The 26621-nt window shown below is 43.5% G+C and overlaps 1 protein-coding gene across 1 annotated transcript in view; it reads left to right on the top strand.

Annotated features, from left to right (window-relative positions):
• The window catches only part of TENM2 (teneurin transmembrane protein 2), a 979370-nt gene that overhangs the window by 694665 nt on the left and 258084 nt on the right, over nt 1-26621 (top strand). The window contains exon 5 of the mRNA XM_024753416.1: nt 4217-4455. Coding sequence (XP_024609184.1) covers nt 4217-4455 — 239 coding nt within the window. The remainder of the gene's footprint in view (nt 1-4216; nt 4456-26621) is intronic.

Genomic DNA, 26621 nt, shown 5'->3' with positions numbered 1-26621 from the left:
TATTGATTCTGTCCACAACTGTGACTGATGTTGAGGCCCTGCCGTTTAGATTCTGGAAGTACCAAGATAGTAATACCACTGTCAAGTGTAAATTTGGTTTGGGACAGACACATTAAACATATTTACATAACATAGTATATAATATGTTATATATTATTTATATAAGTATTGTTTGTATATACATTTATATATATATGCACACACACACACACATATATATACACACACACATATATATAAACAAGTATATAAATAGCTTCTTGAGTGCACAAAGTGACAGGGTACTTGGGCTGGGGGGGGAAGGTTGGAATAGGTTTCCAAGGTGGGTCGTTGGCAGGTGAGTAGGAGTTGGGTGGGGTGGGATGGGTGGGAAAGAAAAAGAAAAGCCATTCCAGAAAGCATTACACATCATCCACAAAGGCACCGTGGCATGAACAGACTAGTTAAGGAGCACTGTGTCTGTTTGGTGTGGCTGAAGTATGGAGTTCACGGGAGCTGGAAGCATAAGGTTGGAGATGAGGATAAAAAGGCTGAGTAGTGGTTGTAAGAGTGTGGTCCCGTATTGAGATTTGGGTTTTCCTCTTCTAAGTACTGGAGAATCCCTAGGGATTTATAAGTGAGGGCGTGATGGAATTTCTGGTTTGGGAAGAGAAGTAGCAGAGGGATGAAGGAGAGGGTTGGTGGGAGAAGTTTTCAGAAATAAAATGAAAGGGAACTTTAACCCATCGTGTAGGAGAAGATGAGGGAAAGGAGGGGGTGAAGATGACGATTGTGTCCTAGACGACTGGGAATAACAGGAGTCAGGAGGAGTGTGATTGGGGAGGGGAAGGAAAAGAGTCCGTGTTTGGTTGCAACTTGCTCAAGAGAGTTAAGGAAGGTAGAGGAAGACATGCCCAAAACACAATTGGAATGTGGGTCTCAGGAAAGAACTTGAGCTGGAAATGGAGATCTGGGGACTCCAGCCCCATCAGTGATGGCTGAAGCCAGGGGAATGGGTGAGATCTCTGTTGGAGTGAAAACTGGTGTTCGTATATTTGTAAACACTCATTAACGATGGCTTACAATGTCCGTATATTCCTCTAAGTTTGATTCCCTGTTTTTACTACCCACTCTTGGAGAATTGTCCAAGAAGTAAACTTGAAGTAGTTCTAAGTCAAATCCCAGAGTTCTTCCACCACCCTGGCTTTCTGGTGTGTATATGTTCTAGCTTAATTATAAGGCAGTGGACTATTATCGATGATCTGGAGAACTCTTCAGATGTTTGCTCGACGTTTGTCAAGCTTTAAATGTAAAACTCATGTTTCAGCCTCCTTATATTCTCTGAAGAATTAAGAATCAATGCTGTTTGTAGGGCATCGAGTACTTATGATGAAACACACCCTTGGTTAAGTGGTTGTCCTACGTGATGGTGTGTAATCCCCACAACAACCTGTGCTATTATTACTCCCACTTTACTCCATTTTACCCATGAGGAAATGGAGGCTGTCAAGAGCAGCATCAGGTAACTTACATGAACTTCCTTGTCCAGGAACGGCACTGCCAGGACTCCGATCCAGATGAATCTTGCTCCAAAGTGCCTCCTTTAGACACAACGCCTACTGCCTCCTCCTCCAAAGGCCCTTTTTATCGGGAGCATTCAAAGACATCTGTTGGACAGGGAGTACAGACCTTACTTACAGAATCAAACCTCTTGGCTGTGTTCAGATCATTGAACGTTCTTATTAGCACAAATAAAGTTTTTTTTTTTTAATGCCATGTTTTAGTTCCACTGAACGTCAGAAGTTTTTAATTTATTTATTTTGGCTGTGTTGGGTCTTCGTTTCTGTGCGAGGGCTTTCTCTAGTTGCGGCGAGCGGGGACCACTCTTCATCGCCGTGTGCGGGCCTCTCACTGTAGCGACCTCTCGTTGCGGAGCACAGGCTCCGGACGCGCAGGCTCAGTAGTTGTGGCTCACGGGCCTAGTTGCTCCGCGGCATGTGGGATCCTCCCAGACCAGGGCTCGAACCCGTGTCCCCTGCATTTACAGGCAGATTCTCAAACACTGCGCCACCAGGGAAGCCCCCACAAATAAAGTTTTAAGTATTGGTTGTTTATTTTGATGTTAGCCATGCTAAATAATTCACTAATCAGATACTCATTTTCTGACATGGTTGTCAGTGATCTCAGGCTCCTTTGATCTTTGTCAAGAATCAAAATACTTTCAAGGTTTTATCTGGAAGCAGCCAAGATACAAATATTTGTAAGGACAGTGATCTTGCCTCAGAATCCCACTAGGAAAGCCCGCTAACCACCATATGCAAGGAGAATGTGGTGTAGTAAGTCCCGTTAGAGCTTTCAGTGTCAGGCAGAACGGAGTTTAAGGCCCAGTGACACCGCATGCTAACTCTGGGCTTCGGTTTTCTTCTTTGTAAAACTAAGGTAAAAATAGTATTCACTTCATAGGGTCAACGTGAGATTTAGTTTCAAGTAGAACATTTAGCGTTATGACACATAGTGTGTGTGGTCCGTAAGTATAATTGCACCTAATGAAAACTTGAAGGGAAAGGAAATACCTGTATAACACTTTAAAATCTTAGAATTGAAACTGAGTAAATTCGTAAAACAATGAGGGAGCTTCATTTATTCATTCAAGTCGCCCCTACATGCTGAACTGGCGTTGGGTCCTGGGACCATAAAGATGAACAAGGTACAAAATAAGACAGCCCCCAGCCTCCACGTGGCCGGACTCTAGACTCTACTGAACCCGTGCTTTGAAATCCACTAGATATTTTCCGGAAGACGAGTCATTTTAAACAAGGTGTGGCACGGCACCTTTGAAGTTTCATAAATGGCACACATAAGAGGGAGAAAATCTATTGTGGGAGAATTGATGGTCTTTGATGTGTCCTGAGAGTGACAGGCTCCTGACCCCTGAGGAAGGGTTCTATTAAGGGTCAACAGTACAGCACATTATCCTGTTGACATACCATAGTTCTAGACAAGGGGCACCTTGTTCAATTGGCAGACAAAGATATTTCCAAAGAAAGAATTGTGATCTTGAAAGCAAACTCGTGGTTACCAAAGGGGAAAGGGGTGGGGGAGAGGTAAATTAGAAGTTTGGGATTAACAGATATACACTACTATATATAAAATAGATAAACAACAAGGATTTACTGTATAACACAGGGAACTATGTTCAGTGTCTTGTAATAGCCTATAATGGAAAATAATCTGAAAAAGAATATATATACATACATATAGATATGCATGTTTATATATAATCACTGTGCTGTACACCTGAAACTAACACAACATTGTAAATCAACTATACTTCAATTTAAACCAAAAAAAAAAAAAGGATGCAGAAAATAAAAAATGACCTAGAGGGGTGGTCTCAGAACAGGAGGCAAGTGAAAGGGGAAAACAGCCCAGAAAGAAGGCTCAAGAGAGACAGTTTAGGATGACACTTAAGAGCACAGCCTTCAGTATAAGACAGAGCTTGGGGTTTACATCCTTGAACGGTTGTTTGACTTTGCCAAGCCTGATTTCTCATATCTTTAATGGGGATATTATAATATTCAGTTTGTAAATAGTTGTGACGACATATTTCAAGTGCCTTTTTTTTTGATTGACATACAGTTGGTTTACAATGTTAATTTCTGCTGTACAGCAAAGCGATTCAGTTATACATACATATATTTTTTTTCATATTCTTTTCCATTATGGTTTATCCCAGGATATTGAATATAGTTCCCTGTGCTGTACAGTAGGACCTTGTTGTTTATCCATCCTATATATAATAGCTTGCATCTGCTAATCCCAAACTCCCAACCCATCCCTCCCCTACCCACCTTGGCAACCACATGTCTGTTCTTCAAGTGCCTTTAAATAATAGGTCCCAATACGTGATAGAGCTCAGCACCATCTTCACCATATCATGGCCAGCATCTCTGAGTGAGCAGCAGTAACTCAGTTTCCATATTTGCTTTGCATATGTTGCAGGATTATTGTGGAAGATAAAATCCAGAGGTAAATGTGAAAACATGAAATGATGTGAGTTTATGGAATTAGTTTATGTCACCATCAAATGTAACATTCGCCCCTTTGCCCATGACACGGTTGGGTAGATAATCAGAACTATATTAGTGCTGTAGAAAGTAGAGTGGGGAAAAAAAAGCAGCTGGATGGTCCTCAATAGCCACGATGTGGATCCTGACCCTTTCCCTTTCCCTGGCAGGCACTTCCTCTTCAAGACATCCTCGGGAAGCACACCCCTGTTTAGCAGCTCCTCTCCGGGATACCCTTTGACCTCAGGAACCGTTTACACACCACCACCCCGCCTGCTGCCCCGGAATACCTTCTCCAGGAAGGCCTTCAAGCTGAAGAAGCCCTCCAAATACTGCAGCTGGAAATGCGCCGCCCTGTCGGCCATCGCTGCGGCCCTCGTCTTGGCCATCCTGCTGGCGTATTTCATAGGTAAGTCAGGGCAGTTGTGAGCAGGTGGGGGCGCTGTCGCCGACTTGTGAATGTAGAGGGCCTCTGTTGTCTGTACCATTGGCTTGTTGGCTCCTGAAAGACGTGAAAATGAGTGATGGATGGGAGTGCTTTTTTCCTCCTGAAATCCATTTCAGTCTGATGAGTTTCTCCTTCATGATTCTAAATGACATTTATCAGAAGTGAAATTAAGCATCCTTACTGTATTCTCTCTTGGAGATAAGTTGAAAATTGTCATTCCTGCCAACCCATCCCTCACTCCTCAAGTAGCCTTCTGGTCTCCTCCATCTTGGATTTTAACCCAGGTCTGTGCTCTGAAATTCACGCAGCATTGGTTAACTTCAGACAAAAACCAAATAGAAGAAAAGCAAATCAGCATGCCTAGAACATCATATCGGATGGAAAGCCAAAGCAGCTAGATGATTTTTAGAGCTGGAGAACAGAAACAGGATAGAGAGGCTAGAGCTCCCAACCAGGTCTTCATAGGGAATCAGGTCACCCAGACCCAGTGGATCTTGCCCAAGTCCCCTCCTTTGCCTCTGTCCCTTTAGCCTCAAGTCTCATCCCACATGCTGCTGAATCTGAGTCAGGTTCACCTCCCACACCAGCTGTGATTCTGGGTGGGAGCTCAGGGTATGACTTAGGATAGCAGATTGGTGAAGTTGCTGGGGTGTCTTTCTTTGAATGCCAGGGATGTTGATTTGCATCCGTGGGATGTGGCCTTGTAACTATGGGAACCAGCAGATGCCAAGAGTTCAGGGACAGGGTGCCCCGCGCATTTGAGCATCCTGGGCTAGACACAAAGCCTGCTCGCAGCTCCTGGCCGCAACGAAGTGCCCTCAGCGCTGCTACTTTGTCACCTGAACTTGCTCGCGGCAGATCTGCTGGCCCAGACCGAGGCCACGGTGACATTTGTTAAAGTTTATTTAAAACACTTGATGGTTCTGGCTTGGTCTCAGGGCCGCTCTGTCAGGCCTCCCCAGTTTGGCTGTGCCACGTTGCAAAGCAAACGTGTAACCCAGCAGCAAAAAGAGACCGGCTGTAAATCAGCTCATAACACTTATGCTGAAATGCTTCCTATTTACAAGAGGGAGAATAAAAACCATCCCTAACCATTCTGGTTTTGCCCTTTCTCCCAGTGTAAGCCCTCCCTTCTCTCTCACACCTCCTTCATCCTCCAGCAGCCAGCAAGAGAATAAGCTGGTCCAGAACTTCCCAGACCATTGTGCCCAAGCTTGCCTGATGGCAGAGAAGGGTGACTGTGCTCCCCCAGAGATCTGGGGCCCTGCCCAAGGCAAACCACGACAGGCCAAGAACTGATACGAGGTTTTCACTCTCTCCCATAATGTTGCTATACTCATCTTAATAGAGAAAAAGGTGTTTTTACAGTCCTCGTCAGTTGCATCTCTCAGGAATGGCCTCTAGAAGTAAGAAAATTGACACTCCAGGGAAACGCACCATGTTTACCTGGGGCTTTGCAAACACCTTTGTGCTCTAAACCCCAGCTCTACATATGGGCTGAGGTCAGATACCCACACACCCCTAACTGAAGGTCATGTTTGCTTCTCACTTACCTCTTGATGAAGGATGGAGTCATGGATCGACTCGAGGAGGGGCAAGGGCATCTGTTGCACCCTCAATCACTTGAGTGGAATCTTTTGTATCATTAAAGGTAGTTTTGTGTGCTTCCCCAGGTAGCTGTTGGGGAGGAGAAGGGGAGGGGTTGGTGGAAGCAAACTGAACATGCCTTTGGGGTCCTGGCATGATTCAGCTTTGTGTCAGAAACTTCAAAAAGGGTCCATGAGCTCACCTCTCAGGCTTAATGTTCTGCTGGGCCGGTGGGCACCATGGAGAGGCCCAAATATGGAAATTGAGGCACTGCCTGCCTCTGCCGGTACCGTCCCTTGTGTACCTCCTTCTCCACTCGCAGGAGAGAGATAGATGGCTAGTGCCTGAGTTATCGAGCTTGATAGTTAAAATATAATAGCTTTCTGTAGGGTGATCATGGAAAACCCTGTAGCGAGAGTTTAATGTTTTAATTGGGTGTGTAACTTGTAAATGATGGATTAGGAAACATATGTGTCCTCAGTCTGGAGGCTACTGGAAGCTGGACCCGAGCATCTTAGGATGGCTTATTAGTTTATAATCCATCACTTCCTATTATGTATGCTTTAGGTAAGATTATGCTCCAACCCTGGAGTACTGAAGAATTGTTTATGACTCAAAATGAGTGATGGAATGGGCCGATTCACCCAGCAGTAGTGGTGGTGCATAGAGGGCTACAGGGCTCCTCTCCAGAGGTGATGACGGGTCTGCAAGCATGGTGAGGGGTCACGATCTGGAGGACTGGTCATGACCCCAGTGATGCCTTTCTCCTTAGCTTTAACAAAGTTGTTTTCTTTCTGGGTCTTGGTTTCCTAAGTAAAACCTGGGAGTATGGTGGTTATTAACGTTCAGAAACTCCAAAGTATGGTGAGGATTAATTAATGTGTATAAATCACTTTAAAGATGAAAGGCAGTATATTATTTATTATGGAGCTGCAGGGACACAAACAGTGCATTGAAAACACAGAGAAAAGTGCCGTCAGGAGCAACACGTGATTGTGCCTACCTAGAAGACAAGCCATCAGGGAGAACAGAAGGACAACATAAAAATCAAAGCCTTCCTGTTAAGGAGGCCGAAGTTTTTAAGGCCTGAGCCCACACTAGCTCGTACACAACCCTGTGTTCCCCTGGAACATGACAGGTCCTGAAATTGAAGCGTCAACTGCAGGACATTTATGGGCAGGCACTGGGTTCAGGCCTGCCAGGAACTGCAACAAATAGGCCAAATTATCTTCCTTGCATGTTGAAACCTGCATGAAGTCTTTCCAGAAATGAGCAATTTGGAAACGTTCAGCCCCATGACAAATTCTTCCATAGACCCAGCCTGTGGGTGGGTGTAAATCAGCATAACACCAGCCCTCTGGCAAAATGGAAGACGTGAGCCTTTACCAGCTCAGGAGAGGTCCCCCAGTTCCTGTTCACACAGCTGAGGTCAGAGATCTTTTATGATACACTCTTCCAGCAGATTCTCCCGATGCCAGATTCTCCCAGTGTACAAGACATCCTAGAATGAATTCCTCTGAAAAGCTGCACAAACCACTAGGGGACTGTTTTGTGCGTTACTCAGCCCCTGGCCCAAATGGTTCCTATAGGGAAGACGGGTTTAGAAGAATTTGGCCGTGAAACGCAAGAGAGCTTCCTGCTCAGGAAACTGTCTGTTATCCTTGGGCAGCTCAAGTACTTTCATTGCCTGCAACACCAGAAATCCCTCTGGATCCCTAAGTTTCTAAATCATGTGACCAGCGTAGTGTTTCTCACCTGTGTTATGCCAACTCTACCATGTTTTTATCCTTATAGGGTACATACAGTAACTGGTTAGAGTCTTCTATTTGTTTAGAACTGTACGCTTTTCCGTTTAAAGCACTTTTATATTACTATTAAACTTGAACCATACCCCCAGCCCCCAACATACACTCTGGCAGAAAATGAAATTGGCGTATTACAATCATTTGACAAGAACTGATGCTGAGGCCCAGAGGGTCTCAAGTCACATGGCTAGTTAGTTGCAGGGCCAGGACTAGGCGCTTGGTCTCCTCATGCCTAGTCTAACATCCTTCCCTTGACTGCTCTCTACTAAACATCACAGTTGGCCGTATTTCCCAAATGCTGCATAAAACCTCAGTCATCCTTTTTGTAGCATCAATTCACCTTACCTGATTCTGTCCTTATCAGCAAGGGAGAGTAGTTGGTTCCCCTCCTTCCTGAACTCGTCTTCTAACGAAGTGTACAAAAGCTACATCTCCTTGGTCTCCTAACCTGTCCTCATATTTCTGCTTTCCCAAATATCTTCTATTACAAAGACCAGAAAAGTTTTTCTGTCAAGAACCAGATAGTAAATATTTTTGATTTTGTGGGTCAAACAGTCTGTTACAACTTCTCAACGTTGCCGTTGTAATTCAAGAGCAGCCACAGACAGTGTGTAAACAAATGGGCATGGCTTTGTTCCAGGCGCCTTTAATTGTGGACACAGAAATTTGAATTTTATGTACTTTTCCTGTGTCATGAAGTGTTATTCTTTTGATTTTTTTCAACTGTTTAAAATGTCAAACTCTCCCCTAGCTCCACGTGCCGTTGCCAGAGTTTGCCAACCCCCGTCTGATTGTATTACTGTTCTTTTCCTAAGAGTACCTTTTCAGAGTGTTTCCACCTTTATCAAAAGAAAAGAAAACAAACAAACAATCAAAAACATAATGCTATCAAATTGGCTAAGAGGCCACTCATACGTCCACTGTAAATGAGCAGGTGATTGCCTGCAATCGCGTTACATAATGAATAATTACATCTGATTTTTGACCCAAACCAAAAGTAGAAAAAGCAAGTTCCTTTTCTCTTTAAAAAACTTTCTATAAGATAAAAATTTCCATCCCAACAGACTGCTTGAAACACTGCCCCAACTCATGGATGGAGTAGAATCGCCGAGGAACTTTGCCACACACTCACTTGTCCTCAGTCTTCAGTTACCGTAGGTGTCTCTGCAAAACCACTGCCTGTTTTTAAAGATGACTCAGTGCCTGATGCCTAGTTTGTTGAGGTTTTCTAACGGGTCGTAACAATGCTGGGTCCCTGAATGACATCACTGCTTTCTTGTCCCAGGTTAACATTGGCTAGATCTCATTTCCTTAAAAGGCACCAACGTTCTTGCAGGGCTACCCTCCATCAAGGAAGAAAGATGCTTGCAGTGTATGACTTTGCTGTTTAAATCCAGATAATCCTCCAGATTCTAAGATGAGTGTCAACAGAACAGTTCAGCATGACACAGCATTCAGACCGTCACCCCTGAGTTAAAAACAAGTCTTCTGTCAAAAACTCTTCACGTGGCTGGGAAAGGAAGGGTGGCAGAGAGAAAGATAAGAGCATTTATGTCATCCTAAATTAGTTTTTAGCTCTTCAGATCCCTGCCAAACTAATGTGTGTGTGTGTGTGTGTGTGTGTGTGTGTGTGTGTGTGTGTGTGTGTGTTAGAAAGTCACCTTGTCTCTTTTCACTACAGTAATTCCTGCCAAATATGAAATACTATGTTTTAAGTAAGCCGTTCACCGCTCTGTCTTCTGCCACTCTCACTTTGATCTGGGAAGAACGCGGGCCATCAACATGTCAGGATGTTAAAAGTGTAGTAATTTGGGGTGCTTTCAGTTTCTTTTGAAAACAATGAGAGATTATTTTCTATGGAAACTAAAAGCCTACAATGTGTTTAAAGTTGCTACTCTTGGAAATTGATGTGTTGAGACTCACAGCTGATGAATCCTGCGTTCTCAGCTGCTATTTTGTGTATTCCCATCTTGCTGAATAGAGCAGGTTTGGGGGGAAACATAAAGAAAGTGACAGAAACTGATGAGAACAGTCAGTTTAACCTGGCATCCTTCATGAGGACAGAGCCTAGGAAAAATGTCAGCTCCCTCTTTCAAACTCACTGCTCTTTGGCTATCCAGAGAAACACTAAACCTTCCCCTCCTGTATGAATTCCAGATTATATATTTATCTCCCATTATCTAAAGGGCAAAATACTAATGATGATGTCTGAACAATCCGGCAAATAACATTTCCACCCAATTCCCCGGCCCCAGACGGTCCAACCTCACAGTCGACCACACAGAGAAAAAGAGAACTGCCCACAAGTTAAGTCAGGGGACCCAGTTATGTTATCCGTTCCATGTTAGTAGCAGACTTTTTATCTAATAGATATGCTCATGTGCTCTTAACCAGATAATAAAGTCCTGTCAGTGTCTCCACACTGGTGTGTCTCTGGCAGTGGGACTGCCATTTCCTAATTGTATACCTGATTTCAGAGGGTCTGTCGACTTATTACGGAAAGTCAATTAAGTCATGAGCTAGGTCTTCATCACCTAGCCACCACATGGCAACATTTGTATCTCACGTTTGACATTCAGAAAAATGAGTTCCTCTGCTGAGGGGGCGGAAGTGTTTTTGCTTTTCTCCCCAAGGTGCCCGTCAGAAATCAAAGTAGTCAGGGGTCAGATGGAGGGATACGTTAGGAGTCTGAGATTAACACGTACACACTACTACATACAAAATAGGCAAACAACAAAGACCTACTGAATAGCACGGGGAACTATATTCAATATCCTGTAATAACCTATAATGGAAAAGAATCTGAAAAAGAACAGATATGTACATATAAATATATGTATATATAATTGAATCACTTTGCACCTGAATGTAACACAACATTGTAAATCAACTACACTTCAATAAAAAAAAAATAGTACAAAATAAGGAATCAAGCTAGTCGGCCAACACAGGGCTTTCCACCCTCCTGGGTGGACTTGATCGGTGAGAATGAGGACGTAATTTTTGGTTCCAGCTTAATAGAGCATCTTAATGCAGAACCAGGAAGGAGGGAGTAAGCGCTATACCCCAGGTTCCCAAGGATCTCAGTAAGGAAATGGGATACTGTTATCATCTCCCAGCCCAGGACTTTGTGCCTCCGTGACGTATGTGTCGGGTGGATGAGGATGGAGTGTCCACCACCTATCTGTCCCTTGAGTCACCATGCAGTTCCGTCCTGGACTTCCTCTGTAGCAGCTCTCTCTCTAGTAGTCATTGGTCCTGAAGCAGTAATGAGACACTGTTGTCTCTGTCTCCACACACTCTGTTTATTGTCTGGATCACTTAGGGGGGTCACCAAGCGTACAGATCCCCATTTCCTAAGTCTTTCATTTGTTCATTTATTTGTACTTGTTTCATGATTTAAGATTCTGGGCACAGCTTTGAATGTACTGTAGATAGGTATTATTTCATTCTACATTTTACCTATAACACAGCTGCAGAGGTTCTCGCCCTGCCTTGGTAATAACAAAAGAAACAGCTTGTTGTAATGGAAAGTACATACTTGGGCTTTGGTGTCAGAGAGACCTGGGTTCAAATTCTGATGTATATGCTTAAAAACCATATGACTATGGGCTTGCTGTTTAATCTCCCTGCACCTGAGTTTCCCATACAAGAAAACAGGGTTAACTCCTACCTTGTAAAGATGCTTCAAGTATTCCCTGAAATGATACATGCATACAATTTTCTTCAAAGCCGATATGTCATCGTGTATGAGAAGTGTCATTATTGTTCGTATCCCCAAGGAGAGAAAAGGTTATCAGTTAAATATGGCATGATTCCTTAGCATTTATAATATGTATTTTTAGAAGGAGGTAGACACAGACCATCTGAATTGATATACAACCCTGTGTGTAGATAGGTCCACAGTCACACCAGCAGACCATTGTGCTGCCTGACCAGCCTCAGTCGTAAGAAAACACTAATTTTGAAGGAGCAGTCTGATTCCAGAGATGTGAAAATGTGAACAAAATTTGACTCTTAGAACTGGTGAAATATGGTGGTACCTGGCATACAATAAAAGCTTAACTAGAAGGAGTTACTGTGACTATTGTACTGGTTACCATACTCCTAGGGCAGGTCCAGTGAGAAGCCTAGAACAGGTCCTTGGGTCATCGTATCCTCAAAACAGCGCCTAGCACCTTGTAAGCAATCAATAAATACTTGTTGAGTTAATGAACGCAAATTAGGGTTAGGGCTGAGTTGAACCATGTGTGGAGGGCATTTGTCAAGTACCCAGAATCCCTGATTTCTAGTTCTACTCGTTCCCCATGTCAAGGGAAGTTGCTGGCTCCCTGATGTTGTAATTGCCTCTGTTCCCAAATTGCGTCTCCAGGTTACAAAGTGTTTAGGCAAAGGAACAGTTAAGTTAGGTGGGTTGTGTAAGTACCACATTGAAACCCTCTAGCAGGAACCTGTGATTCCCTGAAATCAAGAGAGCTAGCTGAGTGAAACTGGGAAGTGCTTGTGTCTGGCACACAACCACTGTTTGGCACTCACATTCCAAAAGTGTAGCAGGATTCAGTTGGAGTTCAAGGTGAAGAAGCAAATAATGGCATAAATCTGAAAGTCGGCTGGCTGCTTCTCCGTAAATGAGGATGTGCTAAGAAATGAAAGCAATTGCTACAAGGCAGCAAGTAGAGAAGGGAACCATTATATGGTGAATTAGGTCTGTGTACACAAGCCATACAGAATCTTTTGTGCTCTGAAATGCCCTGTTTAGCAGTGTAGCTCAGAAACTTGACCCCAAAGCAAACTTTTAAGACATTCGTATTTCCCTTGAGGTCACCTTAAACCAGACTTCTTGTGTCCTTCATGGAAAATGCCTTTAGAGAAAATTCATAACTTGGTTGTAAAGAATAGACACTCAGAATTTTGGCCTGAGCCCTTTTGTCATCAAATAAATCTTTTATGAAATTGATGTCTCATAATAAGATACTCTGCATTAGGAGAGCAAATGGTCCATCGACTATATTAATATATTTAATATTACCATAAAAGAGAGGATAATGCATTGCACGTTCCACTAATTTCATTTTTTATCTTACCGACTTCTAGCCTTAAATAAATACGTAAATATCAGAATGTTTCAGAAAATAGTCCTAAGCTACATGTTGATAAGAAAAGAGCTTTGCGGAGGAGAATAATACCCTCCATTCTTGGAGAGAGAAAGGAAGGTATACATACGATATATAATACGTATCATCTTTCAAAGGCGTTTTCTTTTTTTTTTTTTTCCCTAAAAATCAGAGCTATGGATGAGAAGGGAGGAACTTTGCCTCCAGTCTTTACATTTCTTTCATCAGTACTGCACAGCGGTTAGGGAAGGTCCTTCCCTTGGGATGGGTTTTCATTGGAGTTAGGTCATTTACGGGAAGATTTGTGCAAACATGTTTGGCACTCCCCTTAGGGACTCTGATCTTTGTAAAAGAAAGGTATATTGCCTTGCTTTGGCCTTTGCAGTCATGGTGCAGTTCTATCAGTTTGCTTGCTTACGTTACACCATGAGCGTTTTAGAGGCACGTTAATGAAGTTTAGATTAGGCTTGGTCATATTCCACAGGGAAAGGCAGTGTGTCAAATGCTTTCTGTTCTTCAGACCATGATAAACAAGAGGACATCTTTCAAGGAAGTTCAGTGTGCCCTTGAGTTAGATGCATTTTGGAAATGGGCTTTAAGGCTCCCTTATGCCCCCAGTTTTACAAACATTGACTTCTGGGGTATTAGCTAAATTAGAGTACATGTGTTTCATAAGCTGATTTGTAGAGTTTCTGAATCTCAAGAGAGTTGTGGGGTAAAGACTTTTTTTGCCATGAAGAAAATTCGTATAACTTTGTATATTAATTTCATGTATTATTAATTTTATATTAATTTAAAATTTATTAAATTTATTACATTAATTTTATGTTTTCCCATTGGGCAAGAAATGTTATTTAGGTGAGTTACCGTCTGGTCACATTGTATGTTGGAATCTGCTGACGAGCCTCGGATTCTAGGACATTTTTACTTGAAATTTTTTCCTAGACCTAGAGTCTCATAAGTAACCCCATAAAATAGTACAGTTAGGAAAGCTTAGAGCCTGGGTAAGTTATGTTTTGCACAACGCGTGCCATGATGTTAATCAGACACATAAAACAGTGATAGAGGCGTCTGAGTTTCAGTTTTTCCCAGATCCAACAGGGAACAGAAGCTTTTATACTAAAAAGCTTTGGTATCAACTCGTCGGTATGAATCAGTGCTCAGCTATCCTTTTCTTCCCCTAGAAATGTGGAGTGGTCTAACCATTTTACAATAAGAAACTGAGGAGATCTGTGTCAATTTTTATGCAGTCTGGTTTTGTCCAGTGAAGGCATTATCTCCTCCTGAAGTTACTTTAACAGCCATAAAGCTCCCCAATAAAAAAAGCTTACACTCTGTGGGACCACAGCAGTGACAAGAGAAGAGCCAAAGAAAGAAGAATAAATACTAAAACTAGTGGGAGGAAATTAAGGCGAGAAGTAAGAACAAGGCAGAAGAAGCTGTGAATAGAATAATTAGAAATGTCACCTAGCAGTGCAAACTGTGAAGTGCCATGTATCAAGCAGGATAAAACATGGCACAATTAAAGGACACAAGTATGGTGAAAAAATGACACCCAGCATACCAAGTTACACATAATCTGCACAATTTCTCCAAGCAGTACATCCGGGCAAGGTAATGAGGTGAAGAGCTATCCTGGAGAATTGCTTGGAGGTGCTGTTGTACCACCTCATCTTACATCATTAGACTTTTGGTTCCCTCATGAGCTACTTAGATAAATAGCAGTAGACAGTTCGACATTTATCCAAATAAACCAGAAAGCTACCATGGTAAAGGAAATTGAATTTATAGACACGGTAGGCTCTTGCCTAATAGACGAGAGTAATGTGTTCAATGATGAACATCAATCTATATTTCAAATACAGTGTATGAAGGGGGGCCTCTCAAAACACCTCCCTCCTACAAAATCATTTCTCACTAAGGTTGGTTTATCTTCCCTTGTGTCTAATTGCTATCCATGTAATTCTGCTACCATCTCTGCTACTGCAAGTGATGTAAGAGATGGAAAGAATGAATGTGGGTGTTGGTTCCCAGGACAGCATTGAAAGTTGGGGGTTAGGAAAATCACTTTTGTCTTTAGAGTGTTGTCTTTGGAATAACCCTTGAAGCCAGAGGGCAAGGATATTTGTTTTTCATCAAGTGAGGGCATTCTCCAGAGTCTTCTTTTCGATCTTGATCAAAAATCACCATGAGGAAGGAGAACTCTTTTAGATCAGATCTTTTCTTTGCCTTAGTTTGTAATCTTCATGGTGTTAAAAAAAAAGGTCCAGTAGAGACTATTTGAGGTTACCCTTCAATTTTAGCTCCCAGTCCAATTCAATGGATTTATGAACTTCCAACATTTAGGAAAGTTTCCTAATTCCTCATTGGGCAGGTCTTGGTCTAGGACAGGACATGGATATGCCCAGGCTGATAGCCACTCACGACTTACCCAGGTCCTGGCTGGTGGTATGGGGACAGAGAGTGGGGCAGTGAAAGAGAAGGGACTGGAGCTCACCTCTTCTAGTTGGCATGTGTGTAAATGATTCCACACACCACTACTCCCCCAGACACTGTCCTGAATAGTCTGGTCAGAAACACTTTCTATTATGTGCATATTTTAATGAACTGTTTTGACATGTAAATTTGGTCTGACTTTAAGGAAACCAACTTCCAATCCTGCTTCTAAAGGTTTGCTTTTTCACAATGTTTTCTCCTGTATATACATATTCCACCTTTAAGTATCCTTGGGACAAGTCCAGATTTAGCTTGCTCTGTCAAGTTTAATTTTTTTACAGGAATATACATACATTACAGTTAATTTAATTTTAGGCTTTTTTAAAATGTTCTAGTCTGCCCATCTGTGGCTTTTTCCCGACTCTTGTGCACCGCCACCTTGGTTCTTTAGGTGGAGGTCATTGGGGTGAAAGTGCTGCCTAGGCTGGGGACTCTGCTGGGAGGACATATCTCCATTTCTCTTGTAGGGATATAGATGCTAATTGCATGGTATTTTATTCTTCTCATCAAAACTGACAGGAATAAAGCCTTTTCGAAAGGCCAGTTGACCCGGCAGTGCTATCCTATCCTTATCATAGGAAAATACTGATGGCTTATTTTAATGTCAGAGGAAAATTGGAGAGCAGACCTGAAATATCTGTGACTAAATTTATCTCAAAGGAAGAAAAAGAATTGTCTGTCATGTATGTATGACTAAGGGATTTATTAAACAAGCTATGTACCCCACCCAGGGAGAATGCTGTTAAAACACGAAGAAGAAGAAAAAAGAGAAAACAGAGATCACAGGAAAGCCAAGCCTGAACTCTTCTCATAATTGCATGTCTGAGCACCCTTGCTAATTTTGCCCACGCCCTTTGTGATTCTTTCTTCACCACACATTACTGCTGCCTCATCCCTAACTAAAAGCCTTACTGTGCCTGTGTTTCCTGCCACGTCACAAAAGAAAACAACACAACGAGCAAACTGAAACCTGGCTAATTGAGAAGATACCCCGAGTAGACTGAATGGGCTCTTGGCTTGTCGTCACATCCTTCAAAACTCATTTACCGGGTCGGATATACCACAGGGGTTTTCTTCCAGGGCCTGGCTGATCGAGAATCTCTCTTGGTGGAAATGTAAAGAAAGAGTCCAGACATAAAAAGTAACTAGGTGTGAATTGCAGAGAAACGGAAAGGATTCTTTATATCGTGCAAACGTGATCCAACTGTGGCTGATTTTCTTTCACATGAAAAACTGAGGGGCAGACCCCAATGGCAAAGCATGTGAAAAACATGACAGAGGGAGAAAAATGTAAGCGCCACAAGAAAAAGCAAGCATGCACAAGAGAGAAGAACTATGGAGAGGCATCCCTTAGAGTAACTGTAGTGTATATGGCATATAAATTTTTTTCCTGGGAAGATAAAGGGTGCAGGAGGCCAGATGAATAGCTAGAGAGAATTATCGTTTTCTCGGGCTTCTGTAGAACAAGAAACAACCCCATGTTCGCTACTGGCCTAGTGAATAAACGGAAGCGCAAGCCTCATGGTCAGTTCAGAAAATCCTTAGGTTAAGCCGGTTCTTATTTTTCCACTGGATGACGATGCTGCAGTTCTAGCCCGTCTGTTCCCAGCCCCGTCCCCAGCATTCTCAGGGACTGCATCCACTTACCTTCAAAAGCCAAAGAAAAGAGCACGATGTGAGAGGGGGAAGTAAAGCCAGTGGCCCAGGGGAGATTAGTCTCATGCTGAGTGGGGAGACTGAAAATCTCTCCCCAGAACCCTGTGATCGCGTGGGGGTCCTGAGGTTCTCACGCACGGGGTGACCCCAGTGTCTTGACGGAAGATTTTCCACATATGCGTAAAGGTTCTCTGTGTAGAAAAGAATTTCAACTAGGGGCTTTAATGCGCTTGAAAGCGCCTCAAGAGTAACACCAGCGTGCTTTCACCATAGCCTTGGAATCCTAACATAAATAAGAGAAAAACTGTGATTTAAAATATAATTCCAAATACTAACTGGGCCCCGCTGTCTCGATGAGTAATAAGCTTCAATAAATGTGTGACAGGCGCAAGGCTCTTCAGTATGAAGAGTAGTGAGGCCTCAGAAATAGAAATAGGTTTTTCATTACATGAGGGATTAGGTTCAGCCTGACTCTGGAGCCTGTTCCCAGGGTCACAGCTGCATCTTCGGCCTCCGGTCATATTAACCAGTAATAGTAAAACAGGCAAGCGTGGCCCGAAACAGCGATTTGTTTTAGGGAAGGGAGAAAGGTCACTTTCTCCGGCTTAAGCCTGGATTGCCATTGTTTATGACACACTTTCCCTTAAACTTCTCTCCGTCGGTGCTAATGAGCTACAATTTGAGTCAGGTCCCACCTGGGTGCTGCTGAAATCTGCAGGGAAGCCAGTGATGGAGACACTGGCAAGGTTTGGGGTAGCAGTTGTTGCTGTTTTATTTTTATCCACATCAGGCTCACCAGCACACACGGGTATATTTCTTTTGAAGGTCGTCCGAAGTTTTATTGTTTCCTGCAAACTTGGCTATCCATTTGAGTCTTTCCCGATACAGGAACTCAAAATTCAGCGGGCCCACCCCAGGCCTCTCTTCTTCTCAGCACTTAGATGTGTGATCAAGAAACTGATGTGAGCACATCCTGCGTCTTGGCAGCCAAGGGGACCGTGGCGAGGGATGGGGGGGGGGGGGTCTTCAAAGATGAGTTTCAGCGGGGATTTGAAAAAGGTTTGGGGACTCTGGTGTAGAAGGGCAGCAGTGATGAGAGCGGATTATCAGTTTGGGATAGGTTTTCTTTTTCATGCGTTATCAACACAATTCCCTGCCTCTGTCCCTTCTTGACACAAATGATAACTCATTGAAACTTTATACATCCAGGATCATTGTTCACCTGGATCAGGAAACCTGATTGGTAGTTGTAAGAGCTCCTCGTTTTAAAGGCCCGCTGGCATTGGAGCAGTCCAATGAAGAAAACCCTGAATTTGGTTTAGGAGGTTGGGTTCCAGTCTGGACCCTTGCTAACTGAGTGCTTTGGGGAAAGTAGATTCAATGCCCTGAGCCTCCTTTCTTTCAACTATAAGAAGCGTTGGATAACGGTTATAATGATGATGGTACCTTTTCTCATAGTCTATGGGAAATTTAAAGTAGATATTGATGTGTTTTATTATTATTGCTCTTTGCTCTTCCAAGAGAAAACACACAGAGATGCTGAATTGCAATTTCGGGATTGGGCTGTCGGAGTTCAGAGAAGGGGGAAACCCCCAAGGGCTGGAGAAGCTGAGGATGACTGAGTGGAGAAGGTCCCAGGCTGACCCAGTCCTGGGAGGATGGAGAGAAAATGAACTAGGAGCGGGCTGAGAAGTGTTCCAGGCAGAGAAGCTGATAGCAGGGAAGGTGAGGGGCAAGAATTAATAGGGTAGATGAAGGGCAATGGGCAGCTCAGCTGGTGAGGGGAAGGATGCTGGCGGAAGAGCCATGGAAAATAGTAGGTGAGGTAGAGCGGGCCCAGGTGATGGATGGCCTAGAAATCTGGCAGGAGGTTTAATTTGATTAATTTGGCATCAGGGAGGTGCTTTAAGTTCATAAGCGGGAGTATAATACGATAAAATTATGACATGATATCATGTCAGTTACCTAGTAGATGCTCCATAAATATTTATTCGCTAATTGATTAAAGATGAAGATAGATTGGGAAGTAAGACAGGAGACAAGGGAGACTGATCCAGAGACTCTGGCAATAACCAGTGAGTGTGTGAGTCGGTGAAGGCCCAGATTAGAAGGGGAGCCGTGGAAACAGAGAAACAGAGGGAATCTGTGAGAGACGTCTTCCAGAGAAGAAAAAACAGATTTGTGATAGTATCTGTCGTGTGTTGACTACGGAGGTGAAGACAGAAATATCTAGTATGCCCATCTGGTTTCCAACCTGGATCCCTGAAGGGATGCTGTCAAGAATGGGGGAGCTGGCAAATTAAAAAGTAACCCACCATTTTTAAAATCACCACTCACTTTTCTAAAAGCATGGCTGGCCAAAACGTTTCTTTGTTTTTCTTTTTTATGAGTGTGTAATTCTACCAGGGCTGCCACGAAGCCATTCTTTTTTAATGCACTCAGTAAATCTCTGTGCTGTTTCTTTATTGTGAGAGGACCATTTGATCCAGTAAAACCCATCCAGACCCCTTCGGAGGCATTCACTTTGGATTTTGTATGAAAGTCTGGGGGGAAGAAAGAAGAGCAGATTCAGGTTAAAACTAAACTCTGAAAGGCTGACAAAATTCCTCCAAAACATAGTCCTCATATGTGGTGCCAGTCTTGTGAACCGAAAAGAGGCATCAGGGTATATACATTGACACACAGCACACCTATTTATAAATAGAAAAACATGCTCCAGGACTTGAAGGCACTTGCCTTAGAAATGCAGACTGTGGTCCTGGGAGTCTGTACCGTTGCCCTTTTTGATTTGGGGCAGTGAAGCTTACAAATGAAAATCTTCAAAGAAGAAACTTGCCTTTTGATCAGCTGGTTAGAGGCAGGTTCGAAATTATGATAAATCTGCTACACATTCATTGTATGAGCAGGTTTAAATTCTAATGTGTCTCTGCAAATGGTTGTGGGTTTACGGACCCGGGCAGAGACGGCCAGACGTGAGGCTGACTCAGTGTACCCAGGCTGAAGGGTGAGATGGATGAAGTAGGTTGTGGGTTTACGGACCGGGGCAGAGACGGCCAGACGTCAGGGAATGAGCCTTTGCTCTCCTCCCACCAGCCCAATCTCTGCACCACGCTCAAGTCTCCATTTATTTTCTATGCTTTAACATTTGACTGAAGTGCATGAAATACCCTATCAGATGCTGGGGGCCCAAAGTAAAGCATAAAATTGCATGATCACCTGGGGAATTTTAGAATTAGCTTCCAAAGTAACCACCAAGATAATTTAGGCCCCAAAGGCAGTTTAGTTTCTGTTATCTGGGTTGAATGTGTGGATGATCCTAAATTTCGTTGATAATTATGTGTCTCTGCTTTCTTTTTGTCCTTCTTCTCCTTTCTTCTAGTCTCTTTTCTGCCAGAGGGGAGCAGGAGATAAGGCTGGGCTATGAAGCCAGACATCGCACATTTCTGTCCAGTTTTTGACCCTGGATCATGGTGCTGGTTTTCAGAGAGACCTAAATCAGTAACCATTTCCAAGCTCAGTTAGGTAAAGATGGACATCAGACCCTAGCCATCTCCACTTCGTCCAGCGAGAGAGGCAGTACCATAACGCCATGATAATCCCACCCTTAAAGTCTGTGCAGTCTTCCTGCAGCCTCCCCAAGCCTCCATGAGAGAAGTTCCTGGGATTGGATGTCATGTCTTGTGGGTTCATTAATTGTGTGCATTCCCAACGAGCCCATGGCTCCGTCATAAATGTGGAGAGTTATTATAAATGACACTTAAATGTAGTCAGCTTCTCAGCCAGGTTAGAGTAATCACAGGACAATACAGCATTATTGTCTTAGTAGTGTTACTATAGCTGACGACACTCTGAAATCCTCTTTAAAATGAAAGGAACCTGCTCTGGGAGCTCCAAGATTGGATGAAATTTTAAAGTGGAGTTTGGAAGAGAGTGAACAGGCTCTTAACCGTGGGTGAAATTGTGAGAGAACATCTTACACTATTCTTGCAAACCAGCTTGTCATTTCTCGAGTGTATAATGCAATAATGTGTATGAGTATTTTCATGCAGAACAGACTTTTCCTCGAGTCTTACCCTCTTCAGAGCTCCGTGGTATATACAACAGAGGCTTTTAGAACAGTGTTTTATAATCTCAAGACCAAGGGCTCCCAAAAAGATCCCGAGAGAAGTGTAAAGGAGTAGTAACTCTAAGACTGCACTTTTGTGAGTAAATGATGATGAATGATGAGGGATCTTCGTGGGGAAGAACCCCTTAAAATTATCAGGATCAGCAGGGAATGAAAGCAAAATGCAAACACTCCTATTCTGCAGCTATACTGATTAGCAGATCTATGATAGTTTCCATGTGTGAGGTGAGCCGTGGGCTTGGCTAATGGTACCCTTCCATCTTCAAGTTGGGGGTGTAACTAGAGAATGGCGCTGAGGTTCCTTCCCGGCTCCACTTCCTTTCCGTAACTGCTCTTCCTGTGATCCTAGGTGAAAAGGATGGATTGAAACCTGGTAGGTCTTTTTATAGAATATCAAATATTTTACCCATTAAGCTGACTTGACTTGAAGAGGTACTTGCACAGATTGATGAAATAATCTACATATGACCACGCCTTGTTCTGCAGTCTGGGTGGAGTAATAACCAGTCACCTCAACCTTTGCTTATTCAGAAGGTGGTCGGGGCCCAAAGATGTGCAGAATTATTTCCTTTCCCCTCTTGCTGTTTCGCACGTGATGCAGGATTGTAACACGTTGAGGCCCACTTGTGGATCCGTCCCAGTAAGATTCACCCAGCGAGACTCTTTTGTACATCAGGACTCCATTGCTCTCTGCTCTAACTCAGCACAGCCCATCCCACCCCTGGAAACCTTTAGCAATGTCTGCAGACTCCTTTGGTTGTCACAACTGGGGGAATGCTACTGGCATCTAGTGGGTAGAGGCCAGAGATGTTGCTAAACGTCCTGCAATGCATAGGAAGAATCATCTAACCCAAAATGTGGATAGTGCCAAGATCAAGAAATTCTGTTCTCACTGACTTGTAATCATGTGTTTAGGTGTATTTTTTTTTCTCCTTTACCATCAGAACCAAAGTAAGAGCTCAGACCCAGTATTGCCCTTGTGTGGGTCATCTTTAGCTCTGTATTGCTATTCCTCTCCATGCTATTTTTCACACTCAAAGTCCTCACTCCCCTTCATGAGAGCAAGCTGTGGTGCTAAGTTCTGAGAAGTTATTTGACTAAACTGGTCAACTTTGTGCTGTGAAAAGAGGGTTCAACTGTAGAGGTGTAATGACAAGTACCCCTGAATGTACATCTTTCCCAAAGTATCACCACTGATTTTTTTTTTTCCTCTATAAAAAGGACAGTGAAGTCAGTCATTTATTAAGGATCTACTATGTGCAGGAACTTCACATGCAGTGTCTTATCTAATCTTCAGAATGACTTGATTTTCCCGTTTCTAATTAAGGAACGAGATTTAGAGCCCTCAAGTAACTTGCCCACAGTAACTCACTAGTCAGTGGTTGGGATCTGGAATTAAAACAAAGGTCTACTTGACTCCAAGTCCACGATCTTATCGATATGTGAACTGCCATCAACTTGGTGACTTTGACGTTATGTGTCTCCATCCCCCAAGAAGTTCTTGCAAACACCCTTAACCGTAACGCTTCCAAGAAAGGAGAAAATAGGGTCCCCCTGATCACGCACAGACAGGTTAGCTGCCCCTTAGCCTTGTCCTGAGAACTGAAGGTTGACACATTCCCTAGCCAGTTCTCCACGGCAGAGAAGCCTGGAGACAGGCAGAAGGAATTGGGAGATAAAATGAAACATGCTTCAAAACTGAAAGTGAGGAGAAGACCTTAAAGTCCTGGTCAGGGCGGTCAGACAAGGCAGCGTTTCAGTTAGGGAGGCATTCAGCTGCCAGTTATCAAAAACAACAAGCATAGGGCTTCCTTGGTGGCGCAGTGGTTGAGAGTCTGCCTGCCAATGCAGGGGACACGGGTTCGTGCCCCGGTCCGGGAGGATCCCACATGCCGCGGAGCGGCTGGGCCCGTGAGCCATTGGCTGCTGAGCCTGTGCGCCCGGAGCCTGTGCTCCGCAACGGGAGAGGCCACAACAGTGAGAGACCCGCGTACCGCAAAACAAAAACAAAAACAAAACAAAAATGAAGGATCTGTGTTTCACACAGAGCCGCTAGATAGCCAAGGTTGGCAGGAACTGGCATTGTTTATACTGCTCAGTGATACCATGTAGGACATGAGCCCTTCCTCTCTCTCCACTTTGCCATTCCCAGAACTTTAGTGTTTTTCCCTTGGTTTTGCTGCCTCATTGTCACAAGATATCTGATGTAGCTCCAGATATCATATCCAGCTTCAAGGGGGGAACAAAGAGAAAGAAAAAATGCAAGTCTCTGAGTCATTTATCAGGAGAAGCCTAAACCCACTCCCCCAAAACACACACACACACACACACACACACACACACACACACACACACACACACTTCCCAGCAGAATTTTACTTATATCTTGCTAGTCAGAATTGTGTCACATGGCTGTCCCTTGCTTCGAGGGAGGCTGGGAAAGCTTTTCTAGACTCTGCTTAGAGGCAACAGGGAAAAGAAGGTTAGAATTGTCTGATAAATCTGAAAACAGCAGTGTCTTATAACAGTGATTTTTACACTCAAAAGCTTTTACATTCAAAAATTTCTGCTTTTCTGGAAATAGATACAACCTCTACTTCTAAGAAATCTCTTTTACATACGTGTCCAGGGTGGCACTTTGAAAGAGCGTGTGTTAGTTTGTTAGGGCTGCCCTACAGAAGTACCATGAAGTGGATGGCTTACCACAAAAGTCTATTGTCTCACAGTTCTAGAGGCTACAAGTCAAAGATGAAAACGTCAGCTGATTCCTGCTCCCTCTGAAGGCACTAGGGAAGGATCTGTTACGGGCCTTTCTCGTAGCTTCTGGTGGTTCCTTGGCTTGTGGCAACAAAACTCTTATGTTCACATGGCATTCTCTCTTATGTGCGTATCTATGTGGCCAAATTTTCCCTTTTCTTAAGGCCGCTAGTCATATTGGATTAGGGCCCACCCTAATGAGCTCATCTTAACTTAATCATCTACAAAGAAACTTACTTGTAAATAAGATCTCATTCGTAGACACTGGAGGTTAGGACTGCAACATCTTTTGATGGGGGCAGGGGGCGGTGGAATACAACTCAACCTGCGACACAGGATTTTTCTGAATCGTTCATAGTATCTTAACAGTAATGATGACTGTTAGTATTTTAGAGCATTTACTCAAAAATGCTAACATATGCAAAAGAGCTCATATGAATTTTCTCATTTAATGTGTATTACCACCACATTAAATGTTTGGTACTATCATCATTTCTATCTTACAGGAGAGAAAACTGAGGCAAAATAATATTGGATAACTCTCCCCCAAATCACATAATTAGTACATAATAGGGCGAGGTCTCAACCCCATGCAGCGTGTCCTCTGAGTCCTTCTACTTAACTATCACCTAGACTGTCTTCACCACAGCCATCTTCACCTCTGCTCTTGCAAGTTTCCTGTTCATAAATGCCAAATAAGGGTAGACAAGTTGGTTTCCTTAAAAATTTTTTTGCTTCCAAAGCTTTGCTTGCTGCCTTTGAAACACAAATAAAGCACTTCATTCTGTACTGGGTGTAACGGTTTCCTCTTACTCAAATGCAGCGCCATCTACAAAGTATTTTATTTCATCATTTGTTGAAGTCCACTTAAAAGATGAAATCACCCTTAATGGAGCAATGAAATGGAAGGATTCCTAAACTGAAGGCAAATGATTTGTGTAGAAACCCAGATGCGCCACCTTTGAGGCAAAAGCCAAGGCGATGGGTGCGTTGGTCCTGTCCGCCACTCCTGCCCAGTCTTGGGAGGACTGTGGTCTGCTCCGACAACCCCAGGGAAGAAGAGGGGCTCTGGGAAGCTGGATGAAATTGTGCTGCGGTGGCCAAGCAGTCCACAATGCGTCCATTTGGGTCTTCTGGCTCTTCTCAGTCATCAGAAGCCTGGCATCGATCTGTGTGGACCGGTACAGGGAAAGGACTTTACCGGCATTGCTTTGGTCACGCAACCCTGTAATTGATCCCTCTTGCCATAAGACTGCCTTAGTAGCCACTTACAATCATCCAGTGCTTTGCTATCATCCTTCTTCTGCAACAAGACCATGAATGGAAAAGAAGGCTGCCCTCCCTTAAATAAAGGACTGAAGACTGAGAAGGAAATGTGGCTTTTTTAAGGCAATCACACAGGTTGCTCATTTCTTCCTGGCTGGGGCCAGACGGGGAAGGACATGGGAACGAAAAAGCAAGTAATGCTTTATGTCTGTGTGGTGCCTCCTGATTCTGTGTGGTCGACAGCATTCATTAGGATGCTCATTTTACAGCTGCAGACACGGGCTCATGTAGAGAAGGAACTTGTCCAAGGCACACAGCTAGTCCATAGCAGGTCAGGGGCTAGTACCCAGGTCATTGGACTCCGAATACTGTGCTCCTTCCACAAGAAGATTCAGCACTGATGCAGAGAACTGTAATGAAGGGCTTCTGATTTGGGCTGACAGAAGCTTCTAGAATCAGAAAGGGCAAGACTTCCACCTAGAGGACTAAGGTGCTGATTCCAGGCGCCATACCTCAAGGAGAAGTCTGTTTAGTTGGGGAGATAAAAGGACTTGAAGGGACATCTCTTGGCTGGCTTTCCTCAGTTTGGGATTTGTCCACGTCACTCGTTCTTTGAGGGCAGCAAACAACCGTGAGGAACAGTTTCCTCCCACTTTTATCATCCTTATTCCTGAAGATAAAAGCTATGCTCTTCCACATCAGAAGGGAAGGAATAATTATAGCAGATAACATTCAGTGAGCCCTCGAGATGCTTCAAGTTGAAGGCTTTGTTGGAATCACTCACTTACTTCCCCTCCACATCCTTATTAGTAGTGGTAAGAAGAATTGTCCCCATTCAGCAGATGGGGAGACTGAGTCATAGAAAGTTTAAGTAACTTGTTCAGGTTTGCACAGCTGAGGAGAAGTGGCATGAATGGATCAAGAGGCCTGTATTTCATTACTTTCTCTGTTAATTCTCAGTGCAACCATGGACAAGTGTTTACCCTCTGAGGGCCTCAGTTTCCCTATCATAACAATCCCAGCACTTATACAGCACTTACTCTGTGCAGGTCACTGGGCTTTGCCTACATGCTCTCATTTCATCCTTGCAACAAGCCTATCGGGTTTTGCTATTTTTACTTCCATTTCATAGATGAGGAAACTGAGGCTAAGAGATGTTAAGTAACCTGTCCAGGGTCACACAGCCAGGAGCTGCCTAATTAAAGCATCTGGGCACTTAACCATAATGCTCTGTGGCCATGGGTCATCCCCAAGGTCCTTCAGCTCTAAATTTCTGTCAGTCCATTATTTCATCTGACTTTTTTTTTTTTTTTTTTTTTT

Source organism: Neophocaena asiaeorientalis, unplaced genomic scaffold (genome assembly GCF_003031525.2).
Source record: "Neophocaena asiaeorientalis asiaeorientalis breed wild unplaced genomic scaffold, Neophocaena_asiaeorientalis_V1.1 scaffold268, whole genome shotgun sequence".
Classification (NCBI taxonomy): domain Eukaryota; kingdom Metazoa; phylum Chordata; class Mammalia; order Artiodactyla; family Phocoenidae; genus Neophocaena; species Neophocaena asiaeorientalis.
This window is presented reverse-complemented; position numbering and strand designations above follow the sequence as displayed.